The 19488-nt window shown below is 58.3% G+C and overlaps 3 protein-coding genes across 4 annotated transcripts; 1 reads left to right on the top strand and 2 right to left on the bottom strand.

Moving 5' to 3' along the window:
- Window positions 1-461: 461 nt before the first annotated feature.
- NECAB3 (N-terminal EF-hand calcium binding protein 3) lies at window positions 462-16755 on the top strand. Of its 2 annotated transcripts, XM_059406810.1 has the most exons (13): window positions 462-670; window positions 2557-2581; window positions 4011-4119; window positions 5101-5126; window positions 5341-5438; window positions 13451-13587; window positions 13852-13976; window positions 14136-14215; window positions 14320-14373; window positions 14910-15022; window positions 15196-15273; window positions 15738-15829; window positions 15919-16755. In XM_059406810.1, the coding sequence occupies exons 1-13, from the start codon at window positions 554-556 to the stop codon at window positions 15945-15947; spliced, it is 1083 nt and encodes a 360-aa protein (XP_059262793.1). In that variant the 5' UTR covers window positions 462-553; the 3' UTR covers window positions 15948-16755. The 2 variants fall into 2 exon arrangements, with proteins under 2 accessions (XP_059262793.1, XP_059262794.1); XM_059406811.1 differs by lacking the exon at window positions 15196-15273.
- Window positions 6631-10394, bottom strand: ACTL10 (actin like 10). The gene is made up of 2 exons (XM_059407509.1): window positions 10384-10394; window positions 6631-7877 (listed from the first exon to the last, which is right to left on the bottom strand). The coding sequence occupies exons 1-2, from the start codon at window positions 10392-10394 to the stop codon at window positions 6683-6685; spliced, it is 1206 nt and encodes a 401-aa protein (XP_059263492.1). The 3' UTR covers window positions 6631-6682.
- On the bottom strand, window positions 10421-11679 carry C7H20orf144 (chromosome 7 C20orf144 homolog). Its single transcript, XM_059407964.1, has 2 exons — window positions 11539-11679; window positions 10421-10949 (listed from the first exon to the last, which is right to left on the bottom strand). The coding sequence occupies exons 1-2, from the start codon at window positions 11665-11667 to the stop codon at window positions 10518-10520; spliced, it is 561 nt and encodes a 186-aa protein (XP_059263947.1). The 5' UTR covers window positions 11668-11679; the 3' UTR covers window positions 10421-10517.
- Window positions 16756-19488: the final 2733 nt, after the last annotated feature.

The raw sequence follows: 19488 nt of genomic DNA, 5'->3' as shown, positions 1-19488 counted from the left end.
TAGGTGAGTCCCCACAATAATCCCTTATGGCCTCAGGTCTCACCCACAGGGTGTCATTCCATTGTACCGCAGTTTGCTCTGCTGACCCGACAGTGGCTGGGATCTGCCCTTAGTGGGCACATGGTGCGACCCCCATCCTTCTGTTCCCGGCTGTGTAGTACTCCCAAGCCGCCAGGCGCACCCATGACCAGTCCGAGCTGGGAATAACCCCTTGGGTGGTTCCGGACTCCGCAGTTGCCCACCCTCCTGGAGGCTCTGGTAACAACCGCCGAGGGAAGCGGTGTTGGGAGTTTGGGAGTTACACTACTACCTGCGGCTCTTGCCCTCCTGAAGACGAGTTGGCTTTCCAGTAGGGAAAGCGGGGGCGGGGGTGGGGGGGAGGTGTGGAGCTGCGGGGGGCGGGGCCCTCGGCGTCCGCGCCGGCGCCAATGGGCGGGCGGCCCCCCAAGTCCAAGGCGGCGGCGGCGGCGGCGGCGGCGGCGGCGGCGGCGGTGGTGTCCAGAAGCCGGAGCCGCAGTCGAGCCCGAGCCGGAGCCGAGTGGGTGGCGGCGCCATGGCGTGCGCGGGGCTGCTCACCGTGTGCCTGATCCGGCCGCCCGCGCCCGAGCCCCGGCGGCCCCCTGCGCCCACCGCCGCCGCGGGGCCCACCGGACACGCGCTCTTCCAGGATGTGAGTGGGGGCGCGGGCCCTCCGGCCCTGGGCTTGTCATCGTCTCTCCAGCTCTGTCCCCTCTCCCCCCGTGTCTTGCTGGCTCTCACTGTCGTCCCCCCCCCCCCACACACCGCTGGGCTCTGCGTCTCTGTGTGCGTTTCTCTCCCTCCCTGCTGTTTGGGCCCCTTCTGTCTCTGCTTCTCGCTGTCTCTCTGACCCCGCTGTCTCCGTTCTCGTAGTTTCCATCGTGTCGGTTCTGTTTCTCTCCTCATCTCTCCTTGTCTCCTGGTTCAGTGTCACAGCCCCTGCTGCCCCGCACCACACACACCCAAGTCCACCCTACCCGTGTGTCTGATGCAGTGGGGACGGTCAACACTTGATCACAGGAGCAGTCCCCTCTGTGGCAACCCTGGGCTGGGCTGACCCAGGAAGGGAAGCTTGGTAGAATAAACAGCGTCCCGACTTCTGACCTAGTGCTGATCCGGAGTCCCTCAGATCTGACCCCAGGGGCTGTGGGGTCCCACGGTGGGTCAGGATTTCCCACAGCAGCTTTACATCCCTCCTGTGGGTGGCAGGTGGGTCTGCAGCCCCCTGGGGGCACCAACATGGAGGAGCCCCACCAGCCGGGGTCCCTGCTCTGAGCCCCATATCCCTCTTTCACCCTGGTGCTCAGCCCGGTCCGGGCCCACTCATGCCCTGACTTTCAGAGGTCTCTGCCTGTGGGGAAGACTACTCGTGTCCCTTCCCTGCTGTCCCTAGTGACTCAGCACCATGACCACAGTCTTCCTGGGTGGAAGGGACCTGTCTGTCCCGCTTCCCAGATGGAAAAACTAAGGCCGGAGGAGTTAGGAATATGTCCACGATCACACATGGAGGCAGAGGCATGCTAGGGCGTGGCCCCAGATGTCCTCACTCCTAGTGTCGCACTCCTCCCCACCATCTCCGTCTGCCCCAGTCAGGCCACCCTGTGCTGCTGTGTGACCCTGAGCCAGTGGCAGGCTTTGTGTGAGTCAGGTTTCTGGCCGGGGGGTTAGAGTCATGCCAGTCCTTCACTGACCCAGAGAAAACAGCTGGAGAGGACTGGCATTCAGGACCTGGACTTGGCAGGGGTTCTCCATCCAGACTTTGCCCTGCCCCTTCTTGCCAGGTGTGCTAGTCTATTTGCTGGGCTGCTTTGGGTGACTTGGAGTCTCTGGTCCCTGAACATGTCTTGACTCTGCTCCTGTTTGCGTCTGTTGCCCTTCATCTCTGCTTCTCTGTAAATACAATCTGTCTACCCTTGCTTTCTGCCACTCACTCCCCCCTGCACATGTGCGTACACACACACGCACGCCTGCACATATACGCATGCCTACCCAAGGCCTTCACACTGAGTCAGACTCCTAGGAAGCCCCAGCCCTGGAAGGGTTAGCCCCAGGCACCCACAAAGAAAGGACTAGCCACTGCCCACATATCAGGGTCTTAAACAGGCACCCAGGGAAACAGCCTTGAGTAGGCAGAGTCTGGGATGGACCGTGGCCATGCTGCAGAGTTGGGGGAGGAGGTTCAGATCAGGGACAAGGGCCCAGGAACTTGGCCCCTTGCAAGCTGGGACCGTGCCAAGGGCTGGTGCATCAGACAGAATCCAGCATAGACTCTAGGTGTGGGAGGTGGGGGTGCAGGAAACTCGCCTGGAGCACCCGCCATGAGGCCAGCCCCCGAAGGAGAAGTGAGCAAGTGGTGGGTCCTGCTGTGTGATCTTCCTGTGCCCCGCCTGTTGAAAAACCTCCTGCAGGGCTCATCTGGGCAGGAGGAAAGGCAAGGTGGGGGCAGCCTGGCCAGCTGGGGCTCTGATGAGTTGGGTGGGGGCCTCTCGCCTCCCTGGCAGCCCTTATAATTCCCTTCCCTGCCCCTTTGTCCTCTAGGTTTTCCGCAGAGCAGATAAGAATGGTGAGTGTGGCTTCCCCTGGGTCCACAGCGTGGCGAGGGGTGGGAGACATCAGGGGGGCTCAGGGAAATGTGGGGCTTGGGGGAACAGTCTGGAATGGAGAACAATCTTGGGGAGACCCAAATTAGGAAAACCACTCAAGGCATCCTTCCCAGAAGGACGGCTGTTTGGAGTTGAGCTTGGCAGTGTGGAGAGTGGAGGGAATGCGGTTTCGTCAGAGGCTGGAGGTGGGGGGCGTACTCTCACACACCGCCCTGGCACAATTATGGGTAACTCTTCCGTTTGACTTCATGTTGTCCTCACAACTGCCAGCTAGCTGGGCGTTGTTCACCCCACTTTACAGACGAAGGAACAGAAGCCCAGAGAGGTGAAGCGGGTTGCCTAAAGTCACACAGCCTTTTAAGTGGTGGGCCTTGAACCCGGGTCTGTGTGATGCTTCATCCCAGGGGCTTGGAAAGGTGGGGTGATGGAGAGGAGGCCCTACATCTTTAGAGGGCTCAGGAACTTTCTGTGTGACCAACTACCTGGACCCAGGGAGGGCTGGCACAGGATGGTGCTGGGTCCAGGGAATCAGGTTCCCCTGCCCTGGGTCTCGGGTTGTCTCAGACCCTTACCTGGGAAAACCTTGAAAGCTAAAACAGGAGCCCTCAAGGGAACCCGCAAGCAAGTCGCTGCCCACAGGTGGCTTGGAGCAGCCCGCTGTGCCCTGACTGGCCAGCTGAGGGTCTGAGCCGAGGCAGCCAGTCAGCCTCAGCCTCACTTCCGTCTGGGGGCATCAGACCCTTTTGTGTTTATGCCTCCTAGAGAGAGGATCGTGTCCCAACTTACTGATCAGGATGCTTGGTCTCATTTGGCTCACAGCAATCCTTCTGGGGATGCTCAGACTGTCCCCCCACTCTGCTCCCCCAGCCCCATCTGCTTACAGACCTTACAGGCCAGATCCCAGGGTCTCTGGCCATCCCCGTGGTGCACTTAGACTTGACTTGGCCCCTGCAGAGAGGGGTTTCGGCTTCCCTTCTAAGCTGCGGCTGCCACCGGCAGGGGCTCCCACTCTCAGGAAGATCTCATCTGCCTCCCAGTGGCTTCTCTGTGAAGGGCGTGGGTCCAGAGCAGACTCAGCCCCGAAATCCTCCCAGTGATGTCCAGGTCCTGCCCCCATGATCTGGCTGTTCGTTTCTTCATTTGGCAAACACGTATTGAGTCCCTTTGTAATGCCACATGTGTGCTGCCCCGTCCCTTGGGTGCTTGCAGCATGGGCCCTATTGCCTTGAGTGGGCACCTCCGAGGACCTTTTTGTCTCCAACAGCCGGGTCCCCTGGCCAAGCTCAGAATTCCATTCCACCTGGCTGAGTAGTCCTTGGGCAGGGGGGTCTGAATCTGGTGGCAGGGGTCAGGGATACCAGCTCTGCTCCCTGCCACCCTCCCTCCCAGATGATGGTAAGCTCTCATTTGAGGAATTCCAGAATTACTTTGCTGATGGGGTTCTCAGCCCTGGGGAGCTGCGGGAGCTGTTCAACGGCATCGACGGGCACTCCACCAAGTATGTACCCGAGCAGGGGTGGGTGAGCCGTGGGTAGATGTGAGGCTAGGTTATCCCAGCCCCCTGTGTCCCCTGCTGCCTTCATTCCTTATGGAGGATGGGGGGTTGCGTAGGGAGAGAGGTGCCAGGGCCCGATGCCAACTTTGCCCGCCCACTCACACCCCTCCCTGGCTCCAGTCTTGTCCATCACACTCTTTCCAGCTGGGACCCCAAAATAGCCAGGTCTGAGTCACCACCCGTGGTTCAGCCCACAGGTGTCCCCCCGCACCCCATTCCCTCTTCCTACAGGGATCGGAGGGTGCCTGAGGCTAGCCCGGCCCTGCCAGCTTCCACCCATGGATGCAAGGGCACGAGCCCGCACTTACCTCCCCATCTTCCCCCATCTGCAGGCCTTAGCAGCAGTGGCACGCTGTCCTCCCTGTGCTGCCTCACATGCAAGCACCTGGATGCACAGCTGTCCCTCCCTCTCCCACAACATCTCCTTAGAATAAATTCTAGACTCTGGGTCAGGCTTCAAGGCTGCCACGCCCTTCCCTAGCCTGAAGCCTGAGCTGGGCCTTTTGTCTGCAGTGCTGCTACCTCCCCACCACCAGAAGCTTCAGTCAAATTCCTTGTCCTTCAAGGCCTAACTAAAGTAGCTTCCTCCTGGAAGCCCTCCCTGACCTACCAAGTGATACCCCGTTGTTTTCTCCGGACTTCCTCAGACTTGGCTTCCCCTTCCCAGCTCTGACCCTTCCTCTCTGGCCTGTGTCCACATTTCTCTCCCTGGGCCTGAAAGCCCCTTGGAAGCCAAGAGTGGGTCTGAGTTTTTGTCCTGCTGCCCCTCTCGGTGCGCTGAGGCAGTTTCACCTGCGGTAGAGGCAGAAGTCCCTTCCCCATCAGGCTGAGCTGGGCGGGCAGTGGGAGGAACGTTGGCTTCCAAGTCCCAGGTCACAGGCTTACGTCTGCGGGACTGAAGTGTACCTTCTCTTTTTCCCACAGCAATTTGGAAACAGAGAGACTGTGTGGTGAGTAGGCCCACGGGAGCTCCGGTCTCCTGGGACCCCTAGGCAGGTGGGCATGAGGAGAGGCCACCTCCTCTCCTAATGGAACAGGATGGGCTTGGCTCAGGATACGAGGCCTCGTTGGCTGCGGAGGAATTCCAGGCTGGGTAAATGAGGTCACGGAGCAGGTGGGGGGGGGGGTGGTCCGGGAACCCTTGAGCACCTCCTCTGCCCGCAGATTATTTCTCAGAACACCTGGGGGTCTACCGGCCCGTGCTCGCTGCCCTGGAGTCGCTGAACTGTGCGGTCCTCACTGCCATGGACAGCACCAAGCTGGTGAGTGGAGGGCTTGACGCTGGAAGGCTGGGAATGAGGGCAGGCATGTCTGCTGTGCTGGGCCAGTCTCCACTGTCACGGCTCTGCGCTGTGAAGCTAGAGGCTTGGGTTCAAATCGTGCCTCTCTCACTCTCTAGCTGTGTATCTGTATCTCTCTGGGCCCGAGTTCTCTCATCTATAGATTGGGGATCATAAGAGAGCTTACCTCCATGCATTTGGTGGGACAATTAAATGAGAGGGAAGGCAGGGATTTTTGTCTTTCTCATTGTCTACTCTATTGCCAGCACCCAGAACTGTGCCTGGCACACAGCAACCACCTAATACCTAGAGCTGCTGCTGCTGTTTTGGTCATAAGCGAGACCCACCTGCTGTGGGGTATTGAGCCCAGGACCCAGCAGGGATGGGGTGGGAAGTGGGGCATGTGCGCATATGGTCATGGGCCGTGCTGGTGTGGAACCTGGGGAGGGGGGCAGGGCCTGGCCCAAGGACATGGGTAAGACTGGCATGTGTGCACCCAGGTGTGCATGTGTGTCTGTTTGCATGTGTGGCCACATGTGCATATAAGCACTAACAGTGCTCACAGCCGGGGCTCTAGGCTCTTGGGTAGTGACTTTGAAAACACAAGCCACCCCTCCCTTTGTGTGTTTCCTTTAAGAAATGTCTCCACCCCCTTTGTCCTGTGGCTCTTAATTACAAGGCAAGGGGGGAAGAAGGAGAAGATCTAGGATTGTGCCTGACCCCACTTTTTACAGAAGGGGAAACTGAGGCCCTCAGTGAGTCAATGATCAGCTGAAGACAGAGCTTCCTTTTCTGGTTGCTTCCACATGGGATTTTGTCAGTTTTCAAAGGGTCACTCCTTGAGGCTTGGCATAGGATGGGAATCCAAATTATACAGGGTGAGGGGTTGACTTGTAATAATTTCCATATCTGTGGCCTGGACACAGGTGGGAGTGTTGCCTTCCTGTTGCCATGGAAACCGGGCCCCAGGAGTAGGCACTTGGACAGGTATTCTCTGAACTGGCACTGGTTAGGGTAGACTGAAACTGCAGGTTGAAGTGAGGGTCCTAGGGGTCCGGACCACCTCCTGCTGGCTCAGTAGGGATTAGGGGCGACCCGTCAGCACATGATGACACTGCCAGCTCCAATCACTTGAGACTTTAATCTGGAACTCAATGCCTCTGATAGCTCAGCCCGCTAAGCCTCTGCCCCTGCTGCCCCTCGTGTGACACCTCCCCTCCAGTGACTCAGTTGAACACTTCGTGCACCAGTCTGGAGCCACACTCCTGGTACATGGCCCGGGTTATCCAGCGACATTGGAAGGAGTGCAAGGAGGCTACCATGGAGCCACCTGTCCATACTGCTGTGCCACGCCCAGGCTTGGCCACCAAGCAAGGCCTCAGGGCCCCATAGCCGTGCCTCCGGCACTGCGCCTCCAGCTCCATTTCCAGGCGCTCAGTGAAGCCAGGGAAAAGTGTGGAGCCACCGGCCAGCACCACGGTATCAGCCAGTCGCTTCCGTAGTGTTATGGGAACCTTCTGCAGTGCCCGGAAGACCAGTGCAGGCAGTCCTGGCCTGGCCTGGCCTAGTAGACTTGGCTGGAAAATGGGTTCTGGGCAGCGGAAGCGCTCGCTGCTGAGACAGACACGGGAACCATTGCCTAAGCAGACACTGACAGGATGCTGGCGGTCCTGGTTATGAAGGTCACCCTCAAAGTCCAGGGACACATAACAGCAGCGTTTCTTGAGCTGCGTGATGGCCTTTCGGGGCAGGGACTGCAGCTGTAGGTGGGGGCATGCTGCCTCCAGCAGGTCCCGCAAGTAGCGAGACAGGGTGCTGCCTGCCACGTCCAGCCGGAACGTGGCCTCGTGCCATGAGTGTCCTGCATAGATGGGTGTGGCGTGGCACACGCCCGCGCCTGCCTCCACGGCCAGCCCGCTGAAGGCGCCGGTGGAGCAGAGCGCCAGCAATGCTGTGCTGGCCATGTGGCACGCGGGCACTGCCAAGGCCTCGAACAGCAGCTCGGCTATCCTCTCGCGGCCCACGGGCGGCGCTGACGGCGAATCACTCACTAGCACGGGCCACTGCTCTGGGCACACCCGCAGGCCGCCCACCAGCAGGCGCTCCCACAGTCCCTCCAGCGCCTCCCAGTCCACTACCAAGCCGTGCTTGATGGGGTGCGCTCGCGTCACACCACCCATCCGCTCGCTTCCCAGCACAGCGGGCAACAAGGGCCGGTCCCAGCTGGAACTCTTCAACACCAGGCGCGGCTGGTGCTCACCTGCGAAGCCCGCCTTGATGAAGCCCGAGCCCGGGTCTATCACCACCGCCACGCGGCCCAGCGAGGGCGGCCGGCGGACCCGCCTGCTTCCGGACGCCGATGCCACCGACGCCACCGTGGCTTTCCGGGCTCGGCCCCACCCTTGGCCAGAGGCCCCGCCCCTGGAGGCTCAGTCCCGCTCCCTGTCTGAGGCTCCGCCTCTGCCGGCCTCACTGGACGCCGGTCTTTCAGCTCCTCGCTCCGGCCACAGGCCTAAGTTCCCACTGTTCTGGCTGCAGAAACGGCTCTCAGTTCCCGGCTGCAGCTTCTGGTCCTGAGCTTCCACTCTTCCGCCTAGACTGGACGTCCCTTTTCAGCTCTTGGCTCCACCCACAGGCCCAAGGCCCCGCCTCTGGTTCGAATGTCAGTCTCCGCTCTCGCCCGGCTTCGGCCCCCTTCCGACCACCTTTGCCCTCCTGTGGCTCCAGGCTCCAGCTTGCACCAGACCCACCTCTCTGAGGACTCACCTCTGCTACGCGGACAGCTCACTCAGCCCTGGCAGAGGATGATGATGAGAGGGAAACATCGAATCCTAAATAAGAAGCCACGGGGAGCCACAGAACTCTAACAGTGAAGGGGCCTTGTGTCAGTGTTCCCCGGACATATAATCCTGCCTTGGGGACCCAGGAGACCAGCCCAGTCCTTGAGCCCCAGGCCGTCTCCTGGCGCGCCTCACTCGGCCTTAAGTCTTTCCTGGTTGTGGAGGTGGGAGGGGGTGGTCAGAGGAGGGCGGAAAAGAACTTGGACTCATTGTGACCTCAGTCCTCAGCACCTGCTGTGCTTCCCCAACCCTCCACCCATGACAACTGCCTGGACATATCCTCTCTCCTGGGACAAGGTGAAGAGCAGTGATTTTGGCATTGGGGGATCTGGCCTCAGCTGCCCAGCACAACCAATCTGATGAGAAAGTTCTTAATCACAGATGTACAGTCACTCTGAGGACCTTGGTGTGCTCAGCTCTGGGGGATCCAGGCAGCCCACAAGGGGACCCTACCTTCAGAGGCTTCCATGTGTGGACTCTTGTGCACCCGAGTTTGTGATTCAGTTCTGATGACTCATTGTGTGCCCCTGAGCAAGTCCTCATCTCCCTCTGGGCTCAATTTGTTCCACCAAATGGTAGTTCTAATTCTCCCGCAGGAAAAGGCCACATCTTATCTCTGCAGAGTCTTTTCTCTTTAGGGCCATTTTGATGGCAAGTAGAAGACCTACTCAGGAGAACTTAAGCTAAAATAGGGATTTTATTACAAGGATCCTGTATGTCTTATGGGTACTGCAAAGATGAAATCAGGTTTCAGGAACAGACTGGAAGTAGGGCCTGACTGCAGGATGTGTATCGTCTCTGCATTGTTTTTTTTTTTTTTATTCTTAAGACTGGCTTAAGCCCATGCATGTTGATATACGAACATCTCTCACAGTTCCTGAGTTACAGTCCCAGGGAAGAGGCGGATAGAATTAGCCTGAGCCAATCATATATGGCCCAGGGTGTGTGGCCACATTGAGGAACGTGGTTACCATGATTTAACCACATGGGTGGTAGGAAAGGGTCTGTTTTAACAAGACTTTGGAGAGATGCTATGGTCATGCAACCTCCAGCCTGATGGAGGGGATAAGAAAGGTTATGTTGATTGGGTTGACACTAATGAAAGTGCATCTTCAGCGGAAGCTGGGCCTATGTCTTCAATAAGCTGGGACCTGTGTCACCCCTGCTGCCTTTGCCCCCTTTGGGACCTCCTGAGGGGTCCTGAGTGGAAGACTCTCTACAGGTTTGATAGAGCTGGGGCAGCACTCAGGTCTGGAGCTGGGTTTCGGACCCAGAAGAATGAGAACAAAGAGCTGGGTGTTTCTCACAGAAAGCATGCTAGGCCTCTCCGGAGTGAATGGGGAGGTAACCTTGCATTGGAGACCACAGTGGCATTATGGCCAGAGCAGTGGTGAGGATAGGAGTCACTGAGAAGCTCTAGCAGGAGAGACTAAGGCTGTGGAGGTTGTGCATGTGACATCAGTAAGTTTGGACATTTCCCCGTGGGCCCTGGAGAATCAGTGGGAGTTTATGAGGAGCGTGAACTGTGCTACAGCTAGCTAAGTGGTTTGGAATAAGTCCCTGGCGGCAGGGTGGGCCAAGGGATGGCACAGGATAGGCTGGGAGACAAGTGACTGAGGTGACTTGAGGGTTACTACCAAGCGAAGTGGGGCAGGATTGAGGATTAGAGGCCCACAGACCCCAGCCTCTCCTCCTGAGTGCTCTCACAGGCAGACTGTGAGTCCCAGGCCCCAGCCCTGCTGATCATGGGGCCTTCACTGTGCTTTTCAGGGTGGTGGCTGTTCACCTGGACCCATCCCCGTGCTTAAGGAGGACTCGTGAAGGTTGGGGATGGAGATGTTAGGCCCTCTGTGGGAAGCAGGTCCTTCCTCCTAGCTTGGCCAAGCCGGGGTTTGCCCACACTCCCCTCCCTTGGGCCTCAGACCTGGAAGGGTCTGACCAGGGCCTGGAGTTGGGGGAAGAGGGAAATCGCTTCCCTCCACTGTGGTTGCAGGCCCCTCCCCAGCTCCGGGTGCGTCTGACGCTTGGGTCACAAGGAGAAGGCAGAGTTTGGCTCCAGGCCGTGGCCTTTGCTCAGCCATCAGTACTTCTGTTTCATCCCTGTCTAACTCTGAGCCTCAGTTTCCCAGCTCCGTGTCGCGCCACCTCGGACAGAGCTAGGTGGCGTCAGGGTTGCTATGCGCTCTTTATTGGGCCGGGGGCCGGGGGCCGGTCCGGACACTCAGGGTCGCGGGCGAGGGCAGCGGTGCCGCTTGCGCGGCTGCTCCTCGGCGGGCTTGGCCTCGCGGTCCACCTCGCTCTCGGTCAGTAGACGCGCATACAGCCGCTGCCAGCCCTGTTCCGCGTTGGCTCCGCCCCCTGCTCCGGCCCCGCCCCCGGGCGCGCCCGCCGCGCAGCGCCCCTCCTCCTGCAGCCGCGCGTCCAGCAGCAGCAGCAGGACCAAGATCTTCTTCATCTCTCTCCCTCGTGCGCCCTCGCGCCGATCAACACCGTCGCCCGCTCCTCGCAGCATGGGAGCCGCCGCCGCCGCGGGGGAGCCCTCCGGGGCGCCCGTCGCATCCTCGCCTGGCCGTCGAGGCCGCGCGCCCGGGCCCGCCGCCACCTCGGCTAGCTGCTGCCGCTTGTCCAAGGGGAAAAGCAGCACAATCTTGGCCTGGGGGGTGGGGTGAGAGCGTGAGGGGAAAGCGCCCACAGCTTCGGCTTGCTCAGGATCCTCACCCACCAGGTCCTGTCTCGCAGGACTCTGTTCCCTTTACGTTTCCAGGACTCCCGTCCCGGGTCTCACCCTTGTCCCATCGCCTACGACCTCCACCTTCCCTCTGGAAACCCTTACCCACCCGAGGGTGACCTCCCGAGACCTTGCATCATCGACGTTTACTCTAACCCACCTCAGAAAAACAGCACGTTTTGAGGCTGGGAGCTGGAAAGAGGGCATAAGAGACACCCTGTGCCCATAGCCTCTGCGGTACCAACTAGGGCTGATGCCCCATGCCGAGCCCTCCACCCATCTGTTGGGGTTGGGAGAATCCCTTCCAGACAACCCTCCCGGACTCCCAAGTCTCCTGGTTTCTTGAATCCTTTACCGTCCCTTCTAGGCTTTTAGGATCCAACCACACCCATGTCTATCCTCAGGAGGGGTTATCCAAGCCCTTGGACTTATGCCCCCAAGGCCTAGACTCCCAACATTCCCACCAGTTCAAGTACCCCTGACTCCCACCTACCCCTGGCACCCTGGCACTCACACTTGGCTTCTTCTGCTTGAGGTGGCTGAAGAGCTGCTGTTTCCGCCCAGCCTTGTCCATGTCGGGCGGCCTCTCTTTACGGGCCTGCTTGGGCACTTTGGTCCTCTTGTGAGAACTGTTGTTTCCCATGGCAGGGCTGGTCACCACTGGGGGCCACAGCCCATGCTGCTTCTGCCCTGCCTTCTGGCTGAGAGGGGGCCCCGCCCCTGCTCTGTTCCATGGAGACCACATTGTGACCTCATGGGTCAACCTCACCAGCTCTGGACTCTAAGCTCCTCCTCCCAGAACCCACATCTTGGCTCTGTTCACTCTGTGATTTGTGGCTTTGGTTTCTCAGCTGTAAAACTGGGCTAATAATCACAAATGAGGCAATGCTTGTGAGGTGCTTGGTGTTGAGTAGAGAGGAATTTTCGTGGCCTGGGTCTCCCACTATCAGTTGTCTGATGTTGGCTAATGTAATCAACTGTTCTAGGCCTTAGTCTTCTCATCTGCAAAATGGGGTCAATTATGGTTCCTGTTAAGTTACTATGAGGATTAAATGAAATTCTGCTTGGAACGGGACCTGGAGAGAGTGGGTACTGTTATGGTAGCCGGGCTTTATGGCTGCAAGTAACAGAGACTATCAATCATCTTAAGTGCTTAAAAGGGAATTTACTGGAAGGACTTAAGGGAGCTCAGAGCATGTCTGAAGTCTACAGACCAGGCTTGGAGAGACAAGATAGAAGCCATTGGCCTAAGAGTGAGAGGCCTCAGCCCCCATTCTGTTCCTGCCTCCTAGCTCATAAGCCTGACCCAGCAGGGCTCATCTGATGGCTGAACTAAAGCTGGTCCTGGATAGAAGCAGCCCCCCATGGATGGTGCCTCTGGAGCCCCTCCTGGATGGGTGGGCATGCCCCTGCCTGGCCAGACCATGTCTCCTCAGGACTCCCATCCTGTGTCTGTGTCCTTTGTAGGAATTAACTCATTGAAGTTTTTCAACAGCTCAGTGAGATGGCTGTTATCATCCCTGTTTTTTTTTAGGTGGGGAAACAGGCACAAGGAGGAGAAGGTAGTTGGAGAGTCTCTGAGCATCCCACATGAGCAGCATAGGGCTTGGCACATGTTGGCCTTATCTTTCTTTTTCTTTCTTTCTTTTTTTTTTTTTTTATTAAAGTTTTATTATTTTGACAGACAGAGATCAGAAGCAGGCAGAGAGAGAGGGAGGAAGCAGGCTCCCCACTGAGCAGAGAGCCCGATCCGGGGCTCAATCCCAGGTCCCTGAGATCATGACCCGAGCCGAAGGCAGAGGCTTAACCCACTGAGCCACCCAGGTGTCCCTGGCCTTATCTTTCTGCCCATGTTGGGAGGGGCTGAGTGGAGGCTAGTGATGTAGGAATCAGTGCTGGTGTGTGTGTAAGGACAGTGACCTGGCTGGCGGTCTTGTATCTGCAGCTCCTAGGAAAGGTCAATGTTTGTTGCGGGGATGAGTGAATGGCTACACGCATAGATTATGAGTGTTGGGCCAGCTGCTGAGTATGGGGCCACATCACACCATCATTTCGCCTCATGTGTCAAAACTGGCCTTAGGTTGCCCTGGGACCTGCCATACCCCCGACCCGCCTAGCTGTGCCTGGGGCCACACTGACTGAAGGTGGTGGTTCCAACGGGGAAGGGGCCTATAGCCCAGAAAACGGCAGATGCTTCCCTGTAAGTTGGCCTTTCACCTCGCAGGAAGGCAGGCCAGGCCCAGCCGAGGAGGATCCAGGCCCTGCTCCCGGTCCCAGCACTGTCCTGCTTGGGGTGCTTGCTCTCTGCTCTTCATGCTGCCTCTGTTGCTTTGAAGGACGAGGGGTAGGGGAGGAGGGCAGCGGCTCTCTGTTTAGAAATATATGCTTGAAACCAGGAAATGTTGACATGTCTCCTCTGCCCCCAGGAGTATGAGCGGGCCTCCAAGATGGACCAGTTCGTGACCCGCTTCCTCCTGCGGGAGACAGTGAGCCAGCTGCAAGCCCTGCAGAGCTCGCTAGAAGGGGCATCAGACACCCTGGAGGCCCAGGCCCGGGGCCCACGGTATGTGAGGTGCCCTGCTGTTCATTGTGACCCGTTCCAGAGCCCTTGGCTTCCATCACATTCCATAGCTCTAGGATCCCAGAGCCCACATTCTCGTGCTTGGGCAGGGAGGCCGAGAAGGGGTGAGAAGGGGTGGCTGGCTTTGAGGCTGGGTCTCAATGTCCAGGAAGCCTGTTTTGCCCCATCCAGGCTTAGCCCTGTTCTGGGGCTCCAGTCCTTCGCCTGTGGGTCTGGGAGCAGCGGGTCGACCTTCCACTTCCCTAGGTCAGACGAACACAGCGTGGAGGTGCAGAGCAGGTCCCATGGCAGCCGGCGGGCAGGACGCAGGGCCCTGCGGAGTGTTGGGCGCTCACCCACCTGGTCTCCCAGCTCCTCCTCCTCGGACACAGGTGGGCCTGCAGCAGGGTGGGAGGCCTGGCCGAGGAGGGTCCAGGGTGGATGCAGTGCCCATTCCTCCACTGCCCCTTGGTTCATCCTGAGAGGTTTCCCCCACATGCGGGGCCCCGTGCCGGACTTCCCCTCCATGGGTACCCCCTATCCTGCCCCAGGGCAGAGCTCAGAAGCCGAGATGCAGTGGCGGCTCCAAGTCAACCGTCTCCAGGAGCTCATAGACCAGCTCGAGTGTAAGGTGAGCGATCACAAGGCCAGTGCCCCAAGGGGGAGGACCTTCCTGGAATCCATCTGAGCCAGGCACATGCCGGGAACCCTGCCCACACTCTGTCCCCCTCACAGGCCCCCAGGCTAGAACCTCTGCATGAAGAAGAGCCTACCCAGGGGCCTGAATCGGTGAGTCCAGGAAAGAGACAGGCAACTGGGTGCTGTGCCAGGAGGAGGTGCTCATTAAGTGAGGGGGTTGTGGGGCCTGCTGCCCGCTTGGCCTCTGTGTTATGCAGACGCCCTTTCCCCAGGTTTGACCCAGCCCTTGTCCCCCAAGCCTGGGAGGCAGGTGCTGGCTTTGGGCCCTTGCTGTATGACCCTGTAGAAATCATGGTCCCTCTCTGGGCATTAGTTTCCCTCATCTGCATTCCTGAAAGCTGGGTCTGGGCAGTGTTGATGGGGTTGGATGGGGAAATGGTGGCATATTGCAGGAGAGAGAGAGAGAGAGAGAGAGAGAGAGAGACAGTCGCTGGATCGAGGCAGTGACCTTGGCCATGGGAGGATGGAGTCAGGGATGTCAGCAGCTGGGTTGGGCAGGAGTTAGACGCACGGCAGGCCGGGGCTGGTGCAAGTCAGGAAGGACAAAGGGTCCTCCTGAAGACCACATCCAGTCTCTCGCCCGTGCACTGCCTTACTCTGGCTAACCAGGTAGCCTCTCTTGCCAGCACATCCTCGTGGCCCAGAGGCAGGTGCAGGTGGCAGAGGAAGCCCTGCAGGATTTCCACCGTGCCCTGTGCTGCTATGTGGACTTCACAGGGGCCCAGAGCCATTGCCTGCAGTGAGTCCCCAGCTGGCTAGTGGGCTGGCCAAGGCCCGGGGTGGGGGGAGGGCGGTGAACAGGGCCCAAGGGGGCTGGGCATCCTGGGCCATGGCTCTCATTAGGCACTGGGGCTGGGTGGGCAGTGGTGGTGGTAGTCTGGGCCTGGCCTGGCCATCTCTTTGGCCCCACAGTGTGTCTGCCCAGAAGATGCTGGACAATGCTTCTTTCACCCTATATGAGTTCTGGCAGGATGAGGCCTCCTGGAGAAGGTATGGTGTCTGAAAGTCGTCATTTATTGAGCATGAGCCTGGGTTCAAATCATCTGCTATTATGCCCTGGCTGTGTGACTTCGGGAGGGTTCCTTATCTCCTCTGAGCCCAAGCAGTGTCCTGTCCAGAATGGGAGTGGTAAGAGGTCCACCCTCCCGTGAGCCAAATGAGATGGCGGATGAAGAGCTGAACAGGCCGTCAGGGGCATGGCAGACAGCAGGCGCCCAGGGCACTGCGCCACGCTCTAGGCCAGGCCTTGCTTAACATAACCCTCCCAGTGCCCTACAGTAGGCACTGCTGTCCCCCACTTCACTGAGGGAACCGTGGCTCAGAGCCAGTGTGAGGCAGGACTGGGATCTGAATCCAGACAGCAGGACCGGTGGGAGTGGGGAGCTCTCAGCCAGGTGGTCTTGCTCTTTGGGGGGACCAGCTCCAGCCTCCGGTCCCTTCGTGACCCTCCCCAGGCACCAGCATTCTGCCTGTAGTAAGGCCTTCCAGCGCATCCTCATTGACCACCTTCGGGCTCCGGACACTCTCACCACTGTGTTCTTCCCAGGTATGCTATGGCCCCCCAACCCTCCCTACAGCCCTGTGCAGTGGCAGTGGGCCCCTGGTGGCCTCTGACCCTCAACCTCTGACCCCTAGCCTCCTGGTGGATTATGAATAATAACTGAGACTGACCTGCATAAGCCAAGGCCCTGGGGCCCCACCTGCCTCATCCTGGAACTTCTGGACTGGTCAACTCAGCACCGAGACCAAGGACGCGGCCTCTCTTAGAGCTGGGGATGGGCCCTCAGAGGCGTACCCCCAGACCCAGCTGGTGGAGAGTCTCTCAGCCCAGGGATCAGGGACTAGGCTGCTTGCTTTCTGTTTATTTAATCAGTGTATTTTATTGTTTGTAGCTTTGGCCTCTGAGGCACTCTGGCCTCTGCCTGGCTCAGGAGGCTTGGATTCTGGTCCCCTCTGTCCCAGCCTTGTGTGACACAGAGCAGGTCGCTTCCCTCTCAGGGTGGGCCTTGGGCTGTCTGGCTGCCTAGTGGGTCCCCTGCTTTCTTCCTGCTGTCTTGGGGCCAGGCTTCTGCTCTTCCTCAACCAGCAGCAGAACCAGGGCTGATGCTCAGGGACACCACCCCCCCCCCAACCAAACCTCGAGCCCTGAGGCTGGGCTGGATCCGTCTGCATTGTGGGGTAAGGACCTGGGTGTCCCCATCACCCTCCCGGGCTGGTAGGCTCCCAACTCTTCCAGCATCCTCTGCTGAACCAGAGCCCTCTGCAGGATCCTGGGTTGGTTTGCATGTCATCTGCATATCATTTGCATGCTCATGCCCACCCATACTCAGGGCACTATGGGAAGTCCCAAGGTGACCTTGCCAAGTAGCAATAATTTGGGCCCAGTGTCACCTGTTCCCCCACCACCCCAAGATACCTCTGAATTCCAGTCCAGGACCCCAGCCCAGAGGCAATAAAGGAAGTGGTCACCTCTGGCGTTGCGTCCTCTCTCTCCGTCAGCAAGAAGGCCAGGCTCTTAGGTTGGTTTGTATCTCAGTCACTCAGGGCAGGTAATCTTTCTTTCTTCCCATTTTGGGCTCCTGTGCCTACAGATGGTGGGAACTTCCTCACAGCTGACCTGTTTCCTGTACTCAAGGCCACAAACCGTGGTTCTGGGGCCTTGCCTGGGAAAGGAATCGAACTGGGTCAGGTCTCTGCTCTCAGCTCCCTGAAAGCTGGCTGGTTCTTCTAGCTTCATCCTCCTTGCCAACAAGCTGTGACCTGGAGTTGGGGGCCCAGAGCCTACTCAGGGTTCTGGATAGTGTGGCTGGATGCCTCTGATCCTGTCCCCTGACAAACACCCGCCTTCCCCAGTCCCTTGCAGACCGGCTTTGTCACCATTTGTCACCACCAATGGGTGACAGAACAAGGTGCAGAATGGCCAGTGTTGCGCATCCAGGCACTGGGGGGGCCCTACCTTTGAGCCATCTGGAGGGAAGGAACTGGGGGACATGGAGAGAGAGGAATGACCTACGTGGCTCTAACGGGGAGGCACATGGTACCACAAGGGCACAGGATGGCCTCTGTCCTGGTCTGGAAGGTGTCAGGGTTGGGAGTTTTTAAGGCAGGAAAACACACGCTCAGCTTCTGAAGGGGAGGAAAGTTGCCTTGTGGAACTGAAGGGAGCCTAGCAGTGGGCTGGGGCGAGGCGGGGGAGGCAGCAGGGCCTTGAAGGTGCTTCATCCTGAGGAGGCTATGATGGGTTTTAAGCCAGGAGTGACTAGCCAGTGGGCTAAGTGACAGTTCACCAACGTTCCTGAATGCCCTGCTGGTGCCAAGACGACGACCCAGATGGTACCAGCTCAGGGTGGACGTCCTGGTCTGGGACTCTGGGCAGGGTCCTCTCTGCGGTTTCTCCCTAGTGACCCCCACCAGAGTTCAGACTTGGGGAGGAGGTCACAGAGCTGCTCCCAGTGGCCTGGCCACCGGCCAGGCAATCAGCACAGGGCTCCCTGGTGACTTGCTGGCTAGCACGGTGCTGGGCTGTCTTCCTGCCACCCCTCTCCCCAGGCTGCTTGTAGCTGCCACATAGCTCTGGGCAGCAGCAAGGAGAGTTCAGTGTCCTGGTTAGAGACCAAGCCCCGGCGCCTGGGTGGCTCAGTGGGTTAAGCCGCTGCCTTCGGCTCAGGTCATGATCTCAGGGTTCTGGGATCGAGTCCCGCATCGGGCTCTCTGCTCAGCAGGGAGCCTGCTTCCTCCTCTCTCTCTCTCTCTGCCTGTCTCTCCATCTACTTGTGATTTCTCTCTGTCAAATAAATAAAATCTTAAAAACAAAACAAAACAAGAGACCAAGCCCTTCCAGGAGAAAATAATCCTGCTTTCTGTCCTAGGTTCTGATTGCTTCTGTTTCCTCCATAAAGTGACAGCAAACCCTCAAAACTAAAAAATTTCCCATTGGTATCTTGAGCAAAGATGCCGAAATACCCAAGCTGACACCTCATAAGGGAGAGCCTCTTGAGTATTTGTTCCCTTGCCTGCCTCACTGTACCGCCCACCACCCTATCCCTATCTACCACCCAGCCCTACTGCCCACTGCCCTACCGCCCTAGCACCTGCCGGCTGCAGCACCGCCCACTGCCCTACCTACCACCCAGCCTACCATAGAGTTGCAAAGTTAAGGGCTTTTTTTTTTCCTGGAGTGTAAGGGATTGGAAGTGAGCCAGGAGGCCAGGCTGGAGGGAATTTGCATGATGTGTTCAGGTAATGGGGAGCCATGAAGCTGTCTGGTGAGCGCTGGGGGTGGGGGTGGACTACAGACCTGGTGGCCGGAGCTACAGCTAGGGTTAGGGTTTAAGCGAAGTTTTCAGTGGGGCTGTGAGGCCAAAGAGGAGGCAGCCAGGCCTCTACATTGTCTTCACTCAACTCTACCCTCATCTCCATCTTTTGGTCACCCTAACCCCCATCTTGTGGCCACCATCACTTCTGGCCTAGGAGACTGTGGCAGCCTCTTCATTGGTCTCTAGTCCACACCCCGCCCCCCACATTCCATTCCCCATAAGGGAACAGACAAAGGGCTTTCAAAACACTGCCATGGGGACCACAGGGGTCTGCTAAAACCCTTCACCTGGGTGGCTCAGTGGGTTGAGCCTCTGCCTTCAGCTCAGGTCATGATCTTGGGGTCCTGGGATCGAGCCCCGCATTGGACTGTCTGCTCAGTGGCGAGCCTGCTTCCCCATCTCTCTCTGCCTGCTTTTCTGCCTACTTGTGATCTCTGTCAGGTAAACAAAATCTTTAAAAAAAAAAAAAGTAAAATCCTTCAGGGGCACCTGGGTGGCTCAGTGGGTTAAAGCCTCTGCCTTCAGCTCGGATCATGATCCCAGGGTCGTGGGATCGAGCCCCACATCGGGCTCTCTGCTCAGTGGGGAGCCTGCTTCCTCCCCCCCTCTCTCTCTACTTGTAATCTCTGTCAAATAAAATCTTTAAAATAGTTAAAAAAAAAAAAATAAAACCCTTCAATGGCACCACACTGCCTTTAAAAGGCATCAAGATCAAGTCTGAGTTCTTGAATTGGCATTCAAGGCCCTTAGCAATCAGCCCCACTTCCAGTATGTGCAGCCGCCTCATCCTAAAACACACACCAGCTGAGCTGGGCTATGGGCAGCCTCAGTTACTCCCTCTTGACCTCCCTCATGCCTCCCACCCCCCACCACCCCAGTCACTGCAGAA

This window comes from Mustela nigripes, chromosome 7, assembly GCF_022355385.1.
Source record: "Mustela nigripes isolate SB6536 chromosome 7, MUSNIG.SB6536, whole genome shotgun sequence".
NCBI classification, from domain to species: Eukaryota; Metazoa; Chordata; class Mammalia; order Carnivora; family Mustelidae; genus Mustela; species Mustela nigripes.
The sequence above is the reverse complement of the archived record's forward strand: the minus strand, read 5'-3'. Positions and strand labels throughout refer to the sequence as shown.